The sequence below is a fragment of the Anthonomus grandis genome, chromosome 17, assembly GCF_022605725.1.
Source record: "Anthonomus grandis grandis chromosome 17, icAntGran1.3, whole genome shotgun sequence".
Lineage (NCBI taxonomy): Eukaryota > Metazoa > Arthropoda > Insecta > Coleoptera > Curculionidae > Anthonomus > Anthonomus grandis.
Window position 1 is genome coordinate 13,472,611 of NC_065562.1, and position 20,554 is coordinate 13,493,164.

General features: G+C 32.6%; 1 protein-coding gene across 6 annotated transcripts; it reads left to right on the forward strand.

Annotated features, from left to right (window-relative positions):
• The first annotated feature begins 179 nt into the window (after positions 1-179).
• LOC126746038 (MICOS complex subunit Mic60-like) lies at positions 180-19,565 on the forward strand. Of its 6 annotated transcripts, XM_050454116.1 has the most exons (13): positions 180-315; positions 415-606; positions 6,986-7,157; positions 7,210-7,446; positions 7,535-7,639; positions 7,704-8,068; positions 8,198-8,428; positions 13,840-13,992; positions 14,207-14,435; positions 18,155-18,313; positions 18,368-18,514; positions 18,826-18,970; positions 19,185-19,565. In XM_050454116.1, exons 2-13 carry the CDS (start codon positions 556-558, stop codon positions 19,360-19,362), a joined length of 2,172 nt encoding a protein of 723 aa, XP_050310073.1. In that variant the 5' UTR covers positions 180-315; positions 415-555; the 3' UTR covers positions 19,363-19,565. The 6 variants fall into 6 exon arrangements, with proteins under 6 accessions (XP_050310073.1, XP_050310074.1, XP_050310076.1 ...); XM_050454117.1 differs by lacking the exon at positions 180-315 and having other exon boundaries at positions 334-606; positions 7,707-8,068; XM_050454115.1 differs by lacking the exon at positions 180-315 and having other exon boundaries at positions 335-606.
• The last annotated feature ends 989 nt before the right edge of the window (positions 19,566-20,554 follow it).

Consider the following 20,554-nt stretch of genomic DNA (forward strand, 5'->3'; position numbering starts at 1 on the left):
GATAGCTGTCAAATTTTAGGATTAAGGAGTGCCGACGCCTGTGTCTAATAGTTGCGGAGCGTATCTTAATGCGAAACATTTTCTGGCATTTATAATTATTTTGAATCGCATTAATTATTAATTAATGCGATTAATTAATTACTTAATTTAAAAACTTTAATTAAAAGCGCATTGAGATAAGAAAACGTTATTATATTGCGTCCGAAAATTTGCACGATCGGATTGTTTTTGCCATTTGGCAACGTTGCCAAAAATTATAGCTTCGCAGCTCCACCACTAGGGGACCTTTAACCCTTAACATAACCTAAAACTAAGGTAAAGTAAAAAAAATTTTAGAAAAATTTCTTAATTTTTGAAACTAACAGAATTCTATTAAATTTAATAAAACGATAGAAAAATTAAACAGAAACTAAGTTTTAGTGTCACCGCCTGCAAGAACCTCCCGGCTTACGAACCCGATGACTCCTTACGTCGACCAAATTTGATAACATCCATCAATCAAGAAAAATCCTTTAGAAACTAAATTTTTAAATCCCAAGTGGTGAAAGTGCTATAATGTTGTTGCTAAAAGTCCTAGGGAGGCTCCTTAATAAACGGGTCACATGGGTAAGTCGCATTTTGCCATAAAAATCAAGTTTTTTTGATAATTTTCATGACCAAGGTTAGTGTTATGTCATCTTTATTTTGTTGCTATAAACTTCATAATAATTAATTTTGCCATTTAATATTGCGACAATTCGGGCCAGTTTAGTATGAAACTACAACAACCGGGCATTAAAGTAAGTAAAGAAATGATTTTTTTTCAATTCAAAAAGTACTTTATTGGTAAAAAAAATATATATAAATTTTGTCACCAAAACAGAAGTATCTGTACATAATAAAGTCCTAAGTAAACAATTTTAAACATCACCGAAAACTCTAACACAGGCAACATGTAATAAAACATTAAAATACTTGTTAAAATATTAAATTAAAATCTATAAAATAAAGACATTGCATGTTGCACATTTCAAACAGTTTCAAGGGTATCTTGGTAGAATTTATCCATGTTATAATATGCCTTTCCTAAAAACAGTCTGTTAAATAAGTCACAAAAAGTATTCAAAGAATTAACAGTTCTAAATCTTGACCGCAAGCCATTATAAAGGATCTTTTTTTAAGGTAGTTTTTGATTTTGGTAGGGGCATATTGAGAGCCTGGTGAGTCATTCATTGAGTAGTTGAACCTTGGTCCTTGTCTTGATTCTTAGAGATAAGAGATGAGGCTTACAAAATATAAATAGATATGAAAGTTAATATCCATTGATTTAAGAATAAGGACCTGCAAGATTCTCTTGGTTTCATTAACAAATGATCTAATTACTTGTTTTCTAAAAGAAATACTATTATATTCAATAGACTCTAATTAGCCAAACCCCAGAATGGCATGCCATAGCTTAAGTGTAACTTAAAAATATTGAAAAATACACTGTTTATGCCAGATGCTCACCCGATTCCTCCCAAATGGCACTAATAGCAAAACATCCTGATGAAAATGATTCTTGTTAAAGTCATTCTGCTGGAGGTCATTTTGTGGCCATCTATTTGTATTCCAAAAAATTTAGACACTTAAATCAGTAAGATGATTTTAATTCAAAGGAGTACCCGCTACTTCACATTTACAACCAACAATGTGAGTTTTGCTTAAATTTAAACAAATCCTATTAGAATCAAATCATCCCTGACAATCCTGAGGTCAGTTTCTATAACTTGTTTAAGCCCAACCACATCTCTCTCTCGCCATAATATGTATCATCTGCAAAAATAATGAATTGTCCAGAGATGTTTAAGTGGACAAGGTCATTAATATACAGCAGCATTAATATATGACTCAGAAACAGTCTTGATAAATGTTAAGGTCTTCTGTTTAACCCTGAACTACTACTGACACATTTTTATTACATATGTACTACTGATGGGTCCTCAGGACCCATAATAATAAAATTGCCATAAAATCAATAAAAAAAAAACTTTTATTCAAAAATTTAAAATTACTTGGGTATATTACAGTACATAAACTGAAAAAAACCTAAAATTATTTTTCAGAACACTTAGGGCACAATTTCTTGCAAATGGGCAACTTATGTGTGTCACACTAGATAGCAGTTTTCCTATCCTTGTTGGTGGGGCATATGGCACACCTTTTTCTTTTACTTTTTTTAGGAGGTACTTGAGGCTGCTTAGAAACTGTATTCGCAACCCCCAAAAGTTCAGCAATGAGGATTCGTACATTTGAGGGCACCTTCTTGTTGTTCACTCTGAGTCGCAAATGTTCATCTATTAATTGCTTCCCAAGAGTTTTGATAAATGAGTATCGTTTTATTTCCTTACCTTTTGATGCAAATTGGTACAATACTCGAGAATTTACACCTGCAATGTTCAATATAGCAAAAAAAATTGCCAATGGCCAACGGTTAGTTCTTCTGGATACTGAATACAACGCACATTTCGCATCTAATGCGTCAACTCTAGATTTTGTTTCATTACAAAAATAAATTATCTCCGGCTTTTTGGTTGTTTCGTTGACAGAATTGTCATGATGCATGCTAGAAAGTAATATAACGCTTTTACTTTTTGTTGGCACATAGCTCACTATAGGTAGTGGTTGAAGAAGTAAATCCAAACATTGATGAATGAATTGCACGTTTTCGGTTCGGTAAAAATTCAGGTGGTACAGATTTTTTATTTTTTCATAAGGTTCCCACGTACGTCAAACTGTTTTTCTTGAGTTCGTCGACGAGTTCCACTGAACTGTACCAGTTGTCCCCGAACCATCTCTTGTTGAATTTGATAATGTAGCCTTTTTTGCACCATCAACTTTTATTTCGGAACCGGCATAAATCTCTGCATCTACGACATAATGCGTTTTAGCGTCAGCCAAAACCTGCACTTTAATTCCATATTTGGCAGGTTTGTTCGATATATACATCCGCAATCCACACCTTCCTCGAATCGGTACAAGCATTTCGTCTAAAGTTAGGTAAATTCCCGGTGAATAACATGACTTTGATCTAGCTACAAACTCATCAAATAATTCCGACACAGCGGCCAACTTATCAGTTTTTACTCTTTCTTTTCGGGTTTCTACATTGTCAAATCTGAGACAGCTCAATAAAAACGAAAATCTGGCCAGACTCATAGTAGCACGAAAAATAGGTCTTCCTGTTCTATCTGTTGCCCACATAGAATAGTCTTCATGATTAGATTTAAAGATGGACTGAAGATACAACAACCCAAAAAACGCGTTGATTTCACATATGTTGGTATTTTCAGTAAACGAAGGCCAAAATTTAGTTTGTGACTGAGCAAACCTTTTAGACTTTTTATAGTTTTCTCTGGTGGAGGTTATCTTCAAATTGGTAAAATCAACTAACTTTTGTATCATCTCATTATAGATTCCAGATTCCAAGCATCTACAGGCTCACGTGGAGGATTATTACGAGCAGGGCCAATGAGGCCAGGCAAGATAGTAACCAAATTATGAGCAGGGGTCCTGCCTCTAATACCTGCTGTTTTTGACCATTTGGTATTGTCTTTCCCATACCAACTGTTCCTGATGGGCAACTCTTCTTCTTCCGAATCGGAGTGTTCTTGCTCTGTTTCGGAATTGTGGTCGTTCAGTATTTCATTCTCTTCATTCTCGTCACTCTTCAACCAATCTTTCTAGTTCCTCTAACACAGGTTCTCTGTTTGGAACACCAATGGATACACTTTTCTTGCTCGAGCCCATTTGGTTTGAGTCTTCCATACTTTCCCAAAAGTCTTCAGACTCTAAAATATTTCTTAACGCATCTTCTGACAATGCCCTAAAACTGGACGCCATTGCGTTGCATTTACTGAAAGAGAGTAAAAAAACACATTTTATATCTACTAACTTATACCTTATGGCCACTAGTACCTATTCTTTTGAAATAGATAAATACCTTGCAAAAAATAACAACGAAATATTTAGATACTTTCAAACCAATAAGCAGTTATTAACTTGTCGCGTATTTACTACTGATGGGTCCTCAGGACCCAGTAAGTAAACACTGCCTTCGAACCTCGCCGACACGAACGAATACTAAGTATGAATCTATGCCGGCGAAATCAGGCGTATAGTATTGCGGAGTACCGAGTACCGAGACAGCGAGTATCCAATGTTGGCAAACTTAAAAAATATACCCTATTTAAAAAAACCAAAGATTCATACTGAAGTTAATTAAAAGTGCTGCCTGATATTTTTGGAGGACACATACTGTTTCAATATCCTATTGTTCACTTTATTTAACAGAATTTATAGTCAGTGTCCTCATAGATTATTAGTACTTATTAGAACATTTCTTATAAATTCTTTGCCATATGATATTTGGATTAACGAGGGACCTGAAAGAAATTTTAAAAATTTGTATAGTTTAATGAGTTGAAATGCTACCCTAAGGGTTTTAGTAACTGGACATTACTACACATGTTCCAAGTACTTATCAGTATAAACTAAATAAATGAAGGCTTGTTTTCTTTTTCTCTTCAAAATTACTATAAATCAGATAGATTGTAATATAAATATAATATGTATATGTTAACCTCCTTAATTTTCCTTGAATACTTTTATAATTATAAAGTGTTTTACTATAAATTATAGGACAGTAGAGCCTTGATAATCCGGACATGGGTTACTCCGGATGCTTCAGTAGTCCGAACACGAATTTTGCCGCTATTATGTATACGTTATAGTCCGGATTCGCTTGTACGCGATAATCCGGATCGCGCTGTTTTCAGCCGTTTTGCAGGCTTTGACAAGTTTAAATTGATTGGTAGTTTGCGAAAGTTTAGTTTTTAACGTTACATAGGTATTACAGTCGACACTTATTGCTTCCTGGCCTTCCTACACCAATATTGAGGAATATGGCTCCAAGATGAAAGCATAAAACATTATCTTTAAAACAAAAGCTTGATATACTGAACAGATTAGAACGTGGCGTGAGTGGAAAAGCCTTAGCTAGTGAATACGATGTAGGCACATCCACAATTTCGGATATTAAAAAGAACAAATTGAGCATTAAAAGGTATGTGCCAAGGTTTATAAAGACGTTTTATTTTTACTAATGTTTTGTATTTTATTTTTAGTTTTATTAGCGGTTGTAATAGCGTACCACAAGCTAGGAAAACACTAAGAAAATCTGAATATCCCAGAATGGAAAAGCGTTTTGCAGGCAACGTTCCAGACACATTCCCATATCATATGAAATTTTAGCAGCCAAAGCAAAGCAAATCTACAACGATATTTATGGAAATGAGAATTTTGCAGCCAGTCGAGTTTAGATTGCAAATTCTCAGAAAAAGACATGGTTTGAGAGCTTTAAAAATTTGTGGTGAGAAATTATCCAATGACGAAACTGCTGTTGAGCCTTTTAAAAATATGTTGGCACAGAAAATGAAAGACCTGAATTTAATTCCTACGCAGGTTTACAATGCTGATGAATCAGCGTTGTACTGGAAAATGTTACCGGAAAAAACAATTGTTCGTTCTCAAGAAAAGACAGCACCGGGACGAAAAATAAGTAAGGAGCGGGTTACTTTCCTGGCATGTGTAAATGGAGATGGTTCTCACAAATTGAGAGTTCTCGTCATTGGAAAAGCAAAAAATCCCAGAGCATTTAAAAATGTACCCATACCCGTAGAGTACAAAAATTCCTGCAATGCTTGGATGACATCTGCAATATTTAAAGAGTGGTTTCATAACGTTTCTTTTACTTGCCTAATAGGCAAGTAAAAGAGTATTTAGGAAGCCAAAATCTAACTGAACGTGCTCTTTTAATCATTGACAATGCCTCAAGCCATGGATCGCCAGAAGAACTGAGAAGTGAGGATGGCCATTTCCAAACAATCTTTCTTTCGCCAAATTGCACAACATTGCTGCAACCCATGGATCAAAATGCCATAAGGTTGACTAAATTGTTTTACCGTAAGAGCCTTTTGGCGCACATTTTATCACAAAATGAAGAAAATGTTATCCAGGTATTAAAGACCTTAAATCTCAAAACTGCAACATACTTACTGAGCAATGCATGGTCAAAACTTACTGTAGAGGTTTTACAAAAATGTTGGGAAAAAGTAATTCCAAAAGGAACGGTTTTTGGTAATGATTTAGAATACGAAGCCGATGATCTATCTGATTTCGCTAAAGCAATTACAGGAAAGGCTACGAGCTTTAACGGATGCTCAGCTGCTCCAAACACTAAGTGAAAACGAGATAAATCCTTATGAAGTGAATAACTGGATTGAAAATGATGACAACTTGGTATTAGATGAGATAGAAAGCAACGAAATGCATTATAGCAGCCGCGAAGAATGTGAAGATGATGACGAAAATCAAGGGAGAGAGAAAGGAGTCAAAAATGATGAAGCAGTGAAGGGCTTCAATTTATGCTTAAAGTGGGCTGAAGAAAATCGAGTGCCATTGCATGATATTCTTGTTCTTCAAAGACTTAAAGAAATGGCTTTTATGAAAAACCAAGAAAAAGTAAAGCAAGCAAAAATTACAGACTTTTAATTAGCTTTATTATGTACCTACTACATAGCAAACATGTAATTTAGTTTATCCTTTTAATTTGTATGTTTTTCTCGTTTATCACATATTTGTAGGCAATTTTTTAGCTATATACATATAATATTTCCTAATAAAAAATACATCATGTTTCAGTTATCCGATTTTTTCGTTAATCCGGATCACTGTCGTTTTTATTAGTCCGGACTATCGAGCCTTTACTGTATATTAAATCCACCTATTGACGTGAGTCCCAAATATCACGCAAACTATTTATTAAATAACACTTTAGTCTATCAAGTTTCTTAATAGCTATATGAATTTTTAACAACGCTTTTCAGAAAAACCAGCTTTCAAAAACCTTTACAGAAACCTTCTCGCTCATTCTTTTTATCAAAAATTAAAATCAATTTTTTTTTAGAAACTTTTAAATGCCCCACCACATTCCAACTCGCACTGCTTAACTAGTGCAGCCAACATATCTTCTCCAACTGTTAGACATTACAGTAAAGAATTATGCCCACCAGGCAGTGGCCCTAAGAAACATGAAGGAGGTGATGGTGGTGGTGGAGGAAAGTTTTTATTGACTTTAGGTAAGAAAGTGTGCTCAGTTCTGGTGAAATCCTAATTTTGAAATCTTGCTAGGTGCTTTGACATTGGCAGGAGGTGCCACTCTAGCCTATGCCAAATATGATAAGGATTTTAGGAACACGTTGGTTTCTTATGCACCATTTACTGAATCAATTTTGGATTCAATGGACGGTTTAAGCCCTGGAACCCTGTATGATGATGCCAAAAAGTCTATTTTGAGTGGTTTTGGTGGTAATCAAAAGAACTTGCCTGGAGGGCAAGATGCTATTCCAGAACCTAAGGAGTACAAAGGTAAGGTTGAATGTGTTTTCAGGTTTTATGGAAGTGTTATTAACACGACTAAATGTTTTTCGTTTTTGACTAACCTCTCTCTACTTAGCTCCCCCGCCAATATTACCTATTATTGAAAAAGAAATTCCAAGCAAACCCGAAGAAAGCTACAAAGAAATAAGAGTGGAAGAAAAGGACAAGGACGTTGATATTGGTAGTGTTTTTGTTGATCTTTTCATAAAACTTTCATTAAACTAAACATATGAACGCGTTTTTAGCAGGAGAACCCAAACCAAAAGAGCAACTTTCCGCAACAAACACAAAAGCTCTGGCAGAGCTAGAGCAGAAAATCTGCCGTTCTGCCGAAGATGCCGTCAACGCTTACAACAAAGCTGTCCACGTTTTGCTCAGCTATAATAGGGATATTGAATATATCATTGATGAGGCAGTGAACGAGGTTAAACCGGAATATTGGGAAACTATCAGGGAAAAAACCAGGCACAAGGACGAATGTATTAGAAGGGCCCAAGCGAAAGCCGAGGAGGCCACAAGGGATATTAATAAACTAAAGGCTTTGGTATCGAGTTCCGATTTTGATGCCCCTGAGAACACGAAAGTTATTATCAAGAATAATATTTCAAAGGTATTGTTTTTTAGTTAATATACTTTCTCTTTTATACAGTATTTAGTCCTAAGAATAAGTTAAATTTAAACTTATTTTCTACACTTTCCTTAACTTAGATTACAATAATACCTTAAATTCTCCTTGTAGGTTCAAGATGATATCAACGCAGCCAAACACGAGATGGAGCTGGAATTGAAGCATGGTAACGTAACCGAAAAATACTGGGATAAGGTGGAAAGGGCCAGGAAAAACTTCTCCGAAGAGTTGGAAATTTTATTTCCGAACGTCGATATTTCAAAGAAAAAGCTGCAAATTAACGCGGAGGAGTTGGACCTGTTCATTTTACATGCATACGCCAACGTACTGTTTTATCAGAAGGTAAATTAATATTAATAATGCCATAGCTTTGCCATTTAACTCTCTAGTTGCTTTTTTTACTATTCTTAAGAGTAATTATATGTTTTAAAATTTGGATTAAACACCAAAAAAAGACGGCAAAACTGTTACACCAAAAAATACAGATCATTACATATTAGAAGTAGTGCATACTAGCAATCCAAGAAAGACTAAAATATTACAAAGTAGAGGAACTATTGATTTTGTCCAGGGCAAGGAATTTCAGCTATAAAAAATATAAAAGTAATAAAACCTAAGTGAATATAAAATAAAAAGAAATGCTGCAGTTAACGTAATAAGGAATGAAAAGAAAAAGTATTTTGAACGTAAAATGTATAGAAATAAACCAAATCCAAAGAAAATGTGGAAAACCTTGCATGATATTTTACCAAAAAATAAACATGAACTGAGTCTAGATGAACTGGAAATAAATAGAACCTTAGTATTTATGGATAATGATCTTCCCAATAAACTAAATTCTTTTTTTTGTTGAGAGTGTAAATGAAATTCTTATAGACATAAATAAAATTAATATAGCAAGTTTCTTTAACATAATTTACCGACGACATTTAACGAGTTTCATTCAATAAACTACAACGATTTAAATAAAATCTTATTTGATATGGCCAATAAATAAATTAAGTCCAGACGAAATAAATTTCAATTTACTTAAAAACGCATTTAAGATCCTAAAACAGCCATTATTGAACCTAAAAAAAAACTGCTCACCTAAAACTGCGGCGATTCCTAACTCTCTTAAAATATGAACAATAATTTCCATTTCGAAAATAAATGATTAAAAAATGGCTAATGATCTAAGACCGATACATTTATACATAATAATACATTTATTTCAACACAATACATTTATTATGTGCCATTGACAAAATCGTGAAAAAAATAGTTTCCCAGTTAATCACCTTCGTTAACGACAACGAAATAATCAGTGATTTTTAATAAAGCGTCAGAGAAAAATTTAACTGGGACTTAAAGCAAAATACCTTTTTGGATCTCAGAAAGGCTTTTGAGACTAAATCGGAAACGTTGAATGATGAAATTGGGGAATGTAGTATTGGGTGGTATTGTTTTGGGAGTGGTTTGATACTACTTATTACTTAAAAATAGAAAGCTGGTATGTAAAATGGATAATATTTTATCAGAGCCTAAAATGAGTCTGGTGTCCCACAGGGTTCTTTACTATTTATAATGCATATAATTTTGTAGACCTCGTGTAAAGAATAATATAAAAATTAGCATAATAGCAATTTACAAAGCTCTACCTATTTCTAAAAATTATTCCATCACTGATCTGATTTGGTCTGAAGGTGGTAACAACAAGATTTCATTCTAAAACCTGTCTGGATTCTTAAAAAAGAAATGCACTAATAAATGTCAGTCCTTAGATCGCCAGTCAGAATAAATGATAATCATTTACGATGCATACAGGTGTTCTCTACTTATAATATACTATACTAAAAATATACTGTAATGGGTTATTGTTATTATTTTCTGATAATAATAATAAAGTATAAATGTCTTAATGCATTATGTTAAGAATTGCACAGTTTATCTTAAATCAAAAGAGAACAACACAAAGTCTCGGTCTCAAAAATTCTTTTATTGGGTAAAAGTTTAAAAACTGACGTCACAAATATATAAAAAAACAATAACATAGAACTCGAATACAAGAAAATAATAAAAAAGTAAAAAGGAACTATCGAGATTCGAACCTACAACCTCACAGCAAAATTGTTAAGGTTTGCTGCGTTGACCGCTAGGCCACACCGTTCATGCGATAGCCTGAAAAAAAAAGGAGGGGGCTAGATGATGTTATTAAAAATGAGTCCCGGCTCAAAATTAAACACGTCGTTAACGCAAGTCAAAACTGGACTCTTTTTCGCTCTTGTAATCTCTAGCTTCTTTAGAAGATCCAGATGTTTGCCCTTCTGACAGTCATGAATAAAGCGCGGATTTATAAGCATAAAATATTAAAAATAAGCATTTAAAAAAGCATGAAAAAGGCCTAAAATAAGAATAAAAAATGACATAAAAACTAAAAAATTCACTATAGGAATACAATATGAAATACTTCTAAAACTGAAGTATGTACTAGGCAAAAAATAAGACAATAAAAATTTTCGGTAGTTTTTATTTAACTTTGATAATATAAACTAACGCATCATTAATAATGATTTTTTTTACAAAAGAAACATCAGCTCATATTATTCATGCTTGAATGATGCAATAATTAAATGTTTTTCTAAATTATCCACTGAAAATCCAATTCTTATCAAAACAAGTTTTAAATGGGAGAAACTTCTTTCAACATCTACGCTGGTAATTGGAGCATACTTAAATTTCGGAATTAAAGCAGCATCAGATATAGCAAGGTCTTCAACAAAATCTCCTTTAATTACATTTGAAATTTGTTTTAAAATTTCGTGCCCTGTATTTTTGTTTAAAACTTTATTAAGCTTATTATAAATTATTTTTCCAGGTCCACCATGAACTTTTAGGCAATCATTTTTAAAATTTTCAATTATTTCCATAGATTCGACTAGAGCAACACCCTTTTCTTCAAGTTGCGTGATGGCCTTGCTTACAAAGTTATAGTTTGTGTTAATAAACGCCAAATTCTGCTTAAGTTCTTAATTTTTGACTATCTTTTGGCACTTTGAAATTGTGTCGGAGGAGGATTCAGAAAGATCTAATACGATTTCCTTGAAAGATTCAAAATGGTTAGCATAATAGTAAGCAGCGTCCAGCCAAGTACCCCATCTTGTAATAATGGGTTCAGGAGGTAGTGGTATACCCGGCATCCTTTCTCGAAATAATTGAGCTCTTAATGGTGCTTTTACAAAAATCTTTTTTCCTGTATTTACCAAACTATTTAGCAAAAGGAACTGGGTACGAATAGTTTCAGCTACCCGATTCAATCCATGTGCTAGACATGTACAATGGACTAGATGTTAATACAAAACTTTTAAATTAGAATATGCCTTTACCATGTATGCAGTTGCATCAGAGAGCATTAGTAATATTTTTTCACTAGGAACAGGGTCTGGCAAAAAGAATTTTATTAGCTCATCATGAACAAATCTAGTAATGGTATTATTATTTGTTTTGTCCAGCTGCTTTGAGCTAATTAAAAAAGCATTACTTGAGCTATCTTCGATCAATATTCCAATCATTAAATGAGCCATGTATCGAGCACATGAATCCGTCGTTTCATCTACGCAAAACCATATGTAGCTGCATCATATTTTTGTTTTAATTTCTTGTATTATATTATTGTAAACTAGATCAATATAGTTTTTGCGCAAAGTTGATTCGGCTGGAATATGTTTACCAGTGTATTTCTGCAGAAAGGAACTGAATATTTGACTATTTAATTTATAAAGTGGAATATTGCAGGAAACCAGAACTTTACACAAATCAAAATAAAATTGTTTTTGCTTATCCCGTGTAGATGAGCTGGCCATTGATTCCAATAAAGTTTGTTGTTGAGTTGATTTATCTTTAATTTTTTTCAAATTTTCTACATGTCCTGTAGTTTTTAAATGCTGCTGTATATTATATTTTTTTTCGCAATTTATCTGCAAAAATAATCTTTTATGAGCTGTTTTTTAAAAACACAGAATAAATAAAAAACTTACAGTTTTTATACAAACTCTGCAAAATAATTTATTGTTTTCATACTTTAATTCTGAATGGCCTCTTATCCATTCCTTCACAGTTGGTTTTACTTATTAAGGAATTTATTAAGGAAGGAAAATAAGCTTTGTGATGGGGATTTGTTGCTTAATATTTTCCTGTTATCAAAATAAGATATCAGATTATTTATCAGGAAAAAAATGCTGACACATGAAGTGCAAAATATGCTCGTATATATCACTTCTGCTCCAAATATGCATGAAAATAAGCACAAATAAAAAATATGCATAAAAACTAAAAAAACGCAAAATGGCACGAAAAAAAAGTTACCAAAGGGCTTCATTTCTTGTAATTTATATGTATGTATGTTCAAATTAGCTTAGACATCAGAAATTACGTATGACATTATTTCTATAAATCCGCGCTTTAGTCATGAACCACTGCCACATTATTGGGGTAGGAAAAATTATGACCTGTTGACAATAAATGATTGGCAAACGCTGACTTGGTCTCGACAGTATCTGTGTCGGTAAACTTGTTTACCAGACCTAGATGTTCTTGTACCCTTGTTGAAATTTTCCTCCCAGACTGTCCCACATAAATTGTAAGGCAATCGGCAGAATGTAAACTCCTGATTTCGAAAGCGGTTTTTTTTTCGAGATCTGGCTTATCCAATGGCTTAACCAGATTTCTTTTTAAGGAATTAGAAGTTTTAAAAGCGATTGCGATGTTAAAAGGTTTAAAGAATTTCTAAGCAATCTTCTTGCAGATCATGCTTTTTTTTATTTTTCAATATCAGACATGCTTAGACTTCACACAACATTGAATGAAATTACCAAATATAAAGTTATATAAATGGTAAAGTTTGTACTAAAGTTTTTGTAAAAAGTAAATGATTTAAGGTGAATATTGCAAAAACTCAGTACATGATGATTATAGCGAGGGAGTCATTTCCTAGACAGCTACCAATAGACACAAACATAAGGGTGGGTGAAAATATTATAGAAAGATTATCCAAAGTCAAGTATTTGGGCTTTTGGAGAGATTAGGATTTGAACTTTAAAGTTACTGCACTAGAAGTAATTTAAAAAAAAATTATTTAATATATATTCTTACCGGAGTTTTTGGTTAAAAAAAACGATATATAATGGCTCTTATGTTGCCACATTACCTGTTGGGCAAGGTCTCATACGATGCTGATATTCCCAATTATATTACACGTAATAGAACCGACTTTTATATACCACAAGTTACCCAAGAACGTACTCAAAATTCTTTGTTTTTTAATGTTTTAAGCAAATATAATATGCTGCCAACACAAATTAAAGAAGAAAATCAAAATGTTAATTTCTTTAAAGTCGCTCTAAAGAACCATTCGTTGACAACCCTTGATAGTTGATCTTTACATGTTTGTGAGCGCATAATGTAATGATATATGTATTGGTTTTGTTCTTCATTTTTGGATGCAATATTAGTAAAAAAGTTTGGTTTTTTTACTGTTTTGTGTATGTTTGATGTAGGTATTGGAAAATTGTATTAGTTTATTGACTGGATAAATGACTAAATGATAAAACTCAATCTTTTTTTTTAATACGAAAAGCTTCTTAAGTTTTAAGTATATTATCTTTTTTCTGAGCCTAAGAATTATCAATATTTCTTGTGTGATTTAACATGAAAATATAGCAAAAATGGAATATTTCTACTGATTTAATAAATATGTAATTCCTTTTATCGCAAAGGAACTGGCCAAAATGGAAACTCTTCTCCAAAGCAGGGTAGACCAAGCGGTAGAAGAAGCAAAACGGGGCGGCCTGGAGCCGCTCACACTCGCCCAGATTTGCGAAGCAGTCGAACAAGAAAAAAGGCGTTTAACCGCTTGTTTCCAGCAACAGGTCAGCCACAATCTTCTTAGTAATTTAAATAAAAATCATTAAATATCTTTATAAAAGGTAAGAGTCGGTCGGAACTTAGGAACATGAATAAAACACTAGCATTAGTTTAATGCTCCTACTCCTTAAGTTCCGACAAACACTAACGTTTTATAAAGAAATTAATTTAAGGAGACGAAACTTCGCATAATGAATCATTAAATATGTTTCAATGTAGGTGCTTAAATTGCGAAAAGAGGCGGAACAAGAGCTACGCGAACAACTGAAAAGACAATCGCAGTGCTTCAACGACCATTTGAACGAAGCGATCAGGGTGAAAGAAATGGAAATAGAGCGCGCTCTCTCGCGGCGATTCGACGAAATGTTGGAGAGGGAAAGATGCCTGTTTAAGATCCAGTTGGCGGCGATGGTTGGCAGACTGAAAGGGTTGGATGAGGGAATTAAAGGTGAGGCAATATTTTCTTATTAAAAAAAAACTTTTTTCTGGATTAAGAAGTGTTTTTCTTCTAAGAAGTTCTAATTTTGTTGAAAATTTAAGCAATGGCAGCTGCCCAAGCAAAATTGACTTTTACAATGGTGATTTGTTTAACAATAGCGCTAATTTTTCTTCAACTTGTGTAAATGTATTGGGTCTGATTATATTTCCTTGGAAATGGTTAAGCACTGTAGTTCCCCGATTAAAATAGTTATTGTACATACTTTAGAGAAAGAAATAATTCTCCCCTGATTTGGAAAAGTGGCAAAGATATTTCCTTGCCCAAATGTAAGGAACGTAAAAATTTTCGGATTTAAGGATAATAAACATTCTACCACTGTTATTAAAGATACCTGAAAAAATAATATGCTATCAAATGCTTAAATATTTTGATATAAATAAAATAATTCCAGAAAATCAGTGTGGGTTTCGTGGGGGCTTTAGTACAGCAACTGCGTTAGCGTTATTTTTTATTTTGCTCGACTTAAAGCCGTTGAACACGATTAACCATCAGTTAAATTTTATGGTTTTGATTTACCTGCTCTGAAATTACTTACATCTTATCTATCTCAAAGAACGCAATGAATATCATATAAAAAGGTTATTGTTCCGAAAAGCTAAATATATTATCTGGAGTTCTGCAGGGTACAATTTTGACTCTAATAACTTCGTTGAGGCTAGTAATGTGGCTAATAATGGACTTGTAGAAATTTTCTATTATCAGAAGATAATTTCAATTTAGACTCCACTGAATCTAACGTGATGTGATTTGCAAGTAAGAGTAAGGTTGATTTTTTAAAAAACAATATAAAGATTTGTATTGATCATATTCCGCTTGAGTAATACTGGATTCTTGGGTCTAATACTGGATTCACAACTAAAATGGGAACGTCACGTTGCCGAAGAAAACATCTTATAGTATAAAGTTGTTGTATTGTAACCGTCAATATCTTAATTTGAACTTAAAAAAGGTATTGTCTGAGTCTAGCTTTATCAAGATTAAACTGTTCCGAATTTATATCTTTTCCTTGCCTTAGTGTCCTTAAACAAAATAAAGTTTACGTAATGCAAAATGCTTGTTGTGGACTTATTTTTGGTCTAAACAGGCGTCACCACATATCACTAAAAATGAAAAACTGCTGCAGACTTTATTAGTTGATTTTTTTTTACCTTATTGTTTTGTTTTTGGTAATATACAGATTGTTTATGAAAAAGTCTATAAACATGGGTTTGAAACTGTATAGTTTCAATTCATAGGATTTGAAAATAATATGCACAGTATGTTAATCTCTAATAACAGTGGCGTTTTTAGTCAATTAATCTTAGTTTAATACCCCGTATTTTCAAAATGAAACATTTTTGTTGTTTATAGGAATATTTTTTTAAAATTTTTCCTCAACACCCTAAACTGCTTTTCCCTAAAATTTTTGCTTCATGTGTATCCTCAATTCTTGCTCATTCAAAACCGGATTCACCTTATTAAACTTGCACTAAACCCTTGATGAGGCTTTACAGCCTTGCCAGTGTTACCCTGAACAAAATTCACTATAAGTAATTCTTAATATTTGAAAAGATAGAGGGCGTTCCATTTAAAAGAATTACTAATGAAATATTTGTATTGACTAAAATATTTGTCTTGGAGACACCCTGTATAGGCATGTGTTTTAAAGGGAGGATTTCTTGGAATATTTCCTAAATATCGTTAAACATATTCTCTTAATCATTAACGAAGCCATGACGGATCCATATTTATATAAATTTTTTATCATAAAATTCACAAATAAATAATCTTTTAAAATGTAAATATTTATGCTACTAATATCACCTGTCTGTTATATGTCAAAACAAAAAAATGCCCTAAACGTAAACAATTAACTAAACTATTAAATTTTGCATTTAGGGAAGGATTTTTCATTCTATTTTTAAAAATACATCGGTTACACCACTATATAGATCAACCTGAAAATTACAGACAAGACTTTTAAAAAATGTTCCTTTTCTTCAGAATGAACTTATTCTTTTAGAGAGTTTGGTTTCAGAAACTGCAGAAATACCGTTTTAGGTTTACTGTTTTTTTATGATATGTGCAAAAGACTGTTTATTTAGCTTTTTTTGGAGCACGGTTTTAAGAAGAACATTACGATAAAAGTGCATTTTAAATGTTTGTTATTTAAGGTGTTCCTATTTTTAATATAACATTATTTTAAAGTAGCATTCATAATTTATGAAAGAAATTATCGCAAAGGAAAATGAAGTAGGAGACGTCCATATAAAACAAAAGTGCTTTAATATAATAAAATTTAATTTAAATTCAAAAATGAAAATATAGTGAAGCAGTGTTTTTATCCTAAATGAAAAAACTTTTTTTTTTACGATGGAAAGCATTTAAAGATCGCAACAAAAATACAAAATATAAAAAAAAACTTACATATTTATATAAACAATAGTAATATATACCGAATGAGACTTGTGCCTTATAAGCAATCTATAAAATTTGAATTCACAGAACAAAACACACAGATATTTTCCCCGAAACTTTAAGATTGGTACATTCACCACTGGAAAAAGAAAAATCGTTATATTATAATACATTAGTAATAAAATCCAGTAATGTCTTACGTACTTAAAGTGATTTTAGTTTACTTTTAAACTTATTATTGTCTTTTATTCCTTCAATGGAAACGGCGTTGTATCATTTAATTCCTCTGTCATAAATTGATTTGTCTTATACATGTATTGAAGTAGTTCTACTAACTGGTTTCTTAGTTATAAAAATTTTTTGACCTCTTTACAATAAAGTGTACCTATATATAAAATTAGTTTAAATTTGTATATGTTCTCAATATGAAAGAATAACTTTATAGAGCTGTTCAGTACGATACATTATTGATAGTTGGAAAATATTTTTCACCACCCTATTTTGAAGGGTTTTGACTCGATCCCAGACAGAGATAAGATATACTCACATACTAGACATGTTTGTATAATATAGTTGTTTTCTTAAATGTAAGTTTAACAGATACCCAAGAAAAAGAATTACATTTCCTTAAATTTTGAATGTGTGCAGACCCTGATAATCTGCCGTCTATTAAAGCTCAAATATTTAATAGTGTTGATGTTCTTAAGAGATTGACCTTAAAAAATGATGTCCACACTATTATTTACATTTTTTGTCTAATAAACATTTATGCAGATTTTTCAACATTTAATGTTAGTTTATTAGAAGCTTATTTAGATTAAATCATTATATCTAATTTTTTATTTCATCTATATTTTTACATACAGTTTTAGCACTTGCATAAAGAGTTTATATAGACAAGGAGGTGTCTGAAATACCAGTAGAGTAATGTCATATGTAAAATTCCCTGCTTAGATTGTAAATGCTTTATCAATATGAGAAAATTTCGCGATATTAAGTAAGACTAGCATTGCGGGGCATGCTTTTGAAAACCTTTATAAATCCAACTGTAGCAATGTTGATGTCACTGATATACAACTAAATTACAAAAAAAACGAGTTCATTCAAAAATAATTAATGTAAAAATATACAAGAATTTTGCTAATTCAAAGTAAGGTACTATGACTTGATAAGGTTGTTACTCTCTCTTGTTTAATTTTTGTTCCTCTCACTTTACTACTGCTTAGTGTACTTATGTGAATATATATTTACTTCCTATTTTGATTCTTTAGCTAGGAACGACGCTGACGCCTCCTCAAAACAAGCCCAAGTACTGTGGAGCGCATGCCAGTCCCTACTGAGAGCCATCAGGGCCGGTTGTCCCGGTATACCCTGGAAAGATCAAATTAGACCCTTGGAACCTGAAATTAACGCCGTTGTCAAAGCCGCTGGTAAGTTTAAAAGGAATTATTATAGAATTCTTCGAAAATCATATAATTTTTTAGCTGAAAATGACGAATTAGTATCGATAGTAATTGAAACAATGCCCAGGGAAGCAAAAGAGAGAGGCGTATTTCCGGAAGACGCGTTGAGAGAACGGTTTTTGAAGGTGGAAAAGGTGGCTAGGACTGTTGATTTGGTGCCGGCACAAGGTACACATCGAACCATAGAAAGGGATTCATTTAAACGTTAAAGGCATTTTCAATAAAATTGAATTTAGCTCGTAATTAACACTTTTATGCTCCTATAATAAAGTGTCTATCCCAACCCATAGAAACTCATATTTAAAAGTCCTTTTTTATATTTTTCCGCTAAGATTTTTCATTGAGAATTCATTTATTTCCCGAAACGAGCTTTAGAATAACTTGGATTTAATTTTTACTTGTGTCATAATTTCTTTATTCTATTGTTTTTTCTTCTATTTCTAACATCTATCATTGAAATATTTATTTGAAATTTTTAGGTGCAGCATTGCCGGTTCACGTACTATCTTACATCCAATCGGTGCTCTTAATAAAATCCCCCAGTCCGATTCCGCAAGCGGAATTAAACGACGAAAAGGTCGATTTTAGTAAATTAAATACGAACGAGATTTTACAGAGGGCCAGGTAAGGGTGTATAGTTATTATTAGCTTGAGAAAGTTACCTACCCGATATTTAATGACAATTTAGATTAATACTACTCAGTTAGAGACCTTTAGTTTTTTGATTTACATAGGTTGTATTTAAACTATTTTATTCGGTATTTTGTCACGATTTATAGCAAAGGCACACAGATACTTTATTTGGCATAAATTAATGAATAATAAATATTTCTTTCAGGTATTGGTTAGACAGAGGAGACTTCGCCCAAGCCCTAAAATACATGAACTTACTAAAAGGAGCCCCACGTTGCGTAGCGAAACAGTGGATGAACGAAACCAGAATTTTATTGGAAACCCAACAGGCGGCCAACACCCTAATGGCCCACGCTGCCTCTAGCGGACTGATGTACCTATAAAAAGTCTAATTTTATTAGAAAACTTACACCTCTTTATTCGAAATTCCTACCTTTATAACATCATCAAGGATTGTGTTTTGTTATCATACCGAAATATGTAATTTTTGTGGTATGTTTGGTCTCTTTTGTGTGCATCCAAATTATTTATTGTTGAGTAAAAAAAAAATCGTTTTTTTGGAAAATATAATTTTATTTATTAGAAATTTTAGAGTTTCTTTTTGTTGAATTTATTCAATGTTCCGCCTAAATTAGATTGTCGTAGACGAGCATTATTTAACACGTTCACTGCCGTATAAACTTCAAAAAACTTTTTGAAATGCCATTATTTTTTTTTTCAAAATCAATGAAGAAGAGGTGTTTTTTGGATGTCTTGAGGGTTAAAACTACCCTGACTCAAGGGTGGAGTCGTCGGCCTTTCAGATACGTTTCTACGACTCGAGGCCGCATGACTCAACGTTTGAGTCATGTAATAAATTCAGTGATTTTTTTTTTTTAAATAAGAAAATTACAAGAAAAGTAAACTGAGTAAACATCCATTTAAAATATAAACATAAACAAACAAAATTTTATTTCTCAAGAACACATAATATTACACAAACTTAAAGGTAAAAAAGTAAGTTCGCACTTAGAAGTATGATATATTTGAAAACAGTTTCCAAGACACAAACAACCCCGGCTTATCTAAGCAAGCTGGACAAAAAAACGGAGTATTTTTGCGCAATTTATCCTGATAACACACTCTACATCTTTTTCTCATTTGTCTTCCTGCAGCATCTAACTGGTATTTTTCAGGAAAATGGCTAGACTTCTTTTCTTGGGATGGATCGACTTCAGGTTTTTCTTCTTTTTCAGTCAATAGGCTTTCTATAATGTTATGCTGAAAGTCATAATAGTTTTGTTTCTTCTTGGTTGAATATTGGTTATACAGATGATAACTGTTGAGAAGCATTATTGATATTATATGTATAACCATCTTTTTGTACCAGCTAGTTGTTTTCCGTTCACTTGCATAATACGCAAGCATTTTGTCTTGCCTATCTATTCAGGACATGTGCTTATTGTACATAATCATCGCTTTCGGTTTTTGTTTTTCTTCTCCTAGTCTATTTTGCACCTGTACCATTTCATTATCAAATTCGGTAAAAATGAATAGAACTTTCTCTTATCTCGCCACTTTCCAACTGTAACTCCA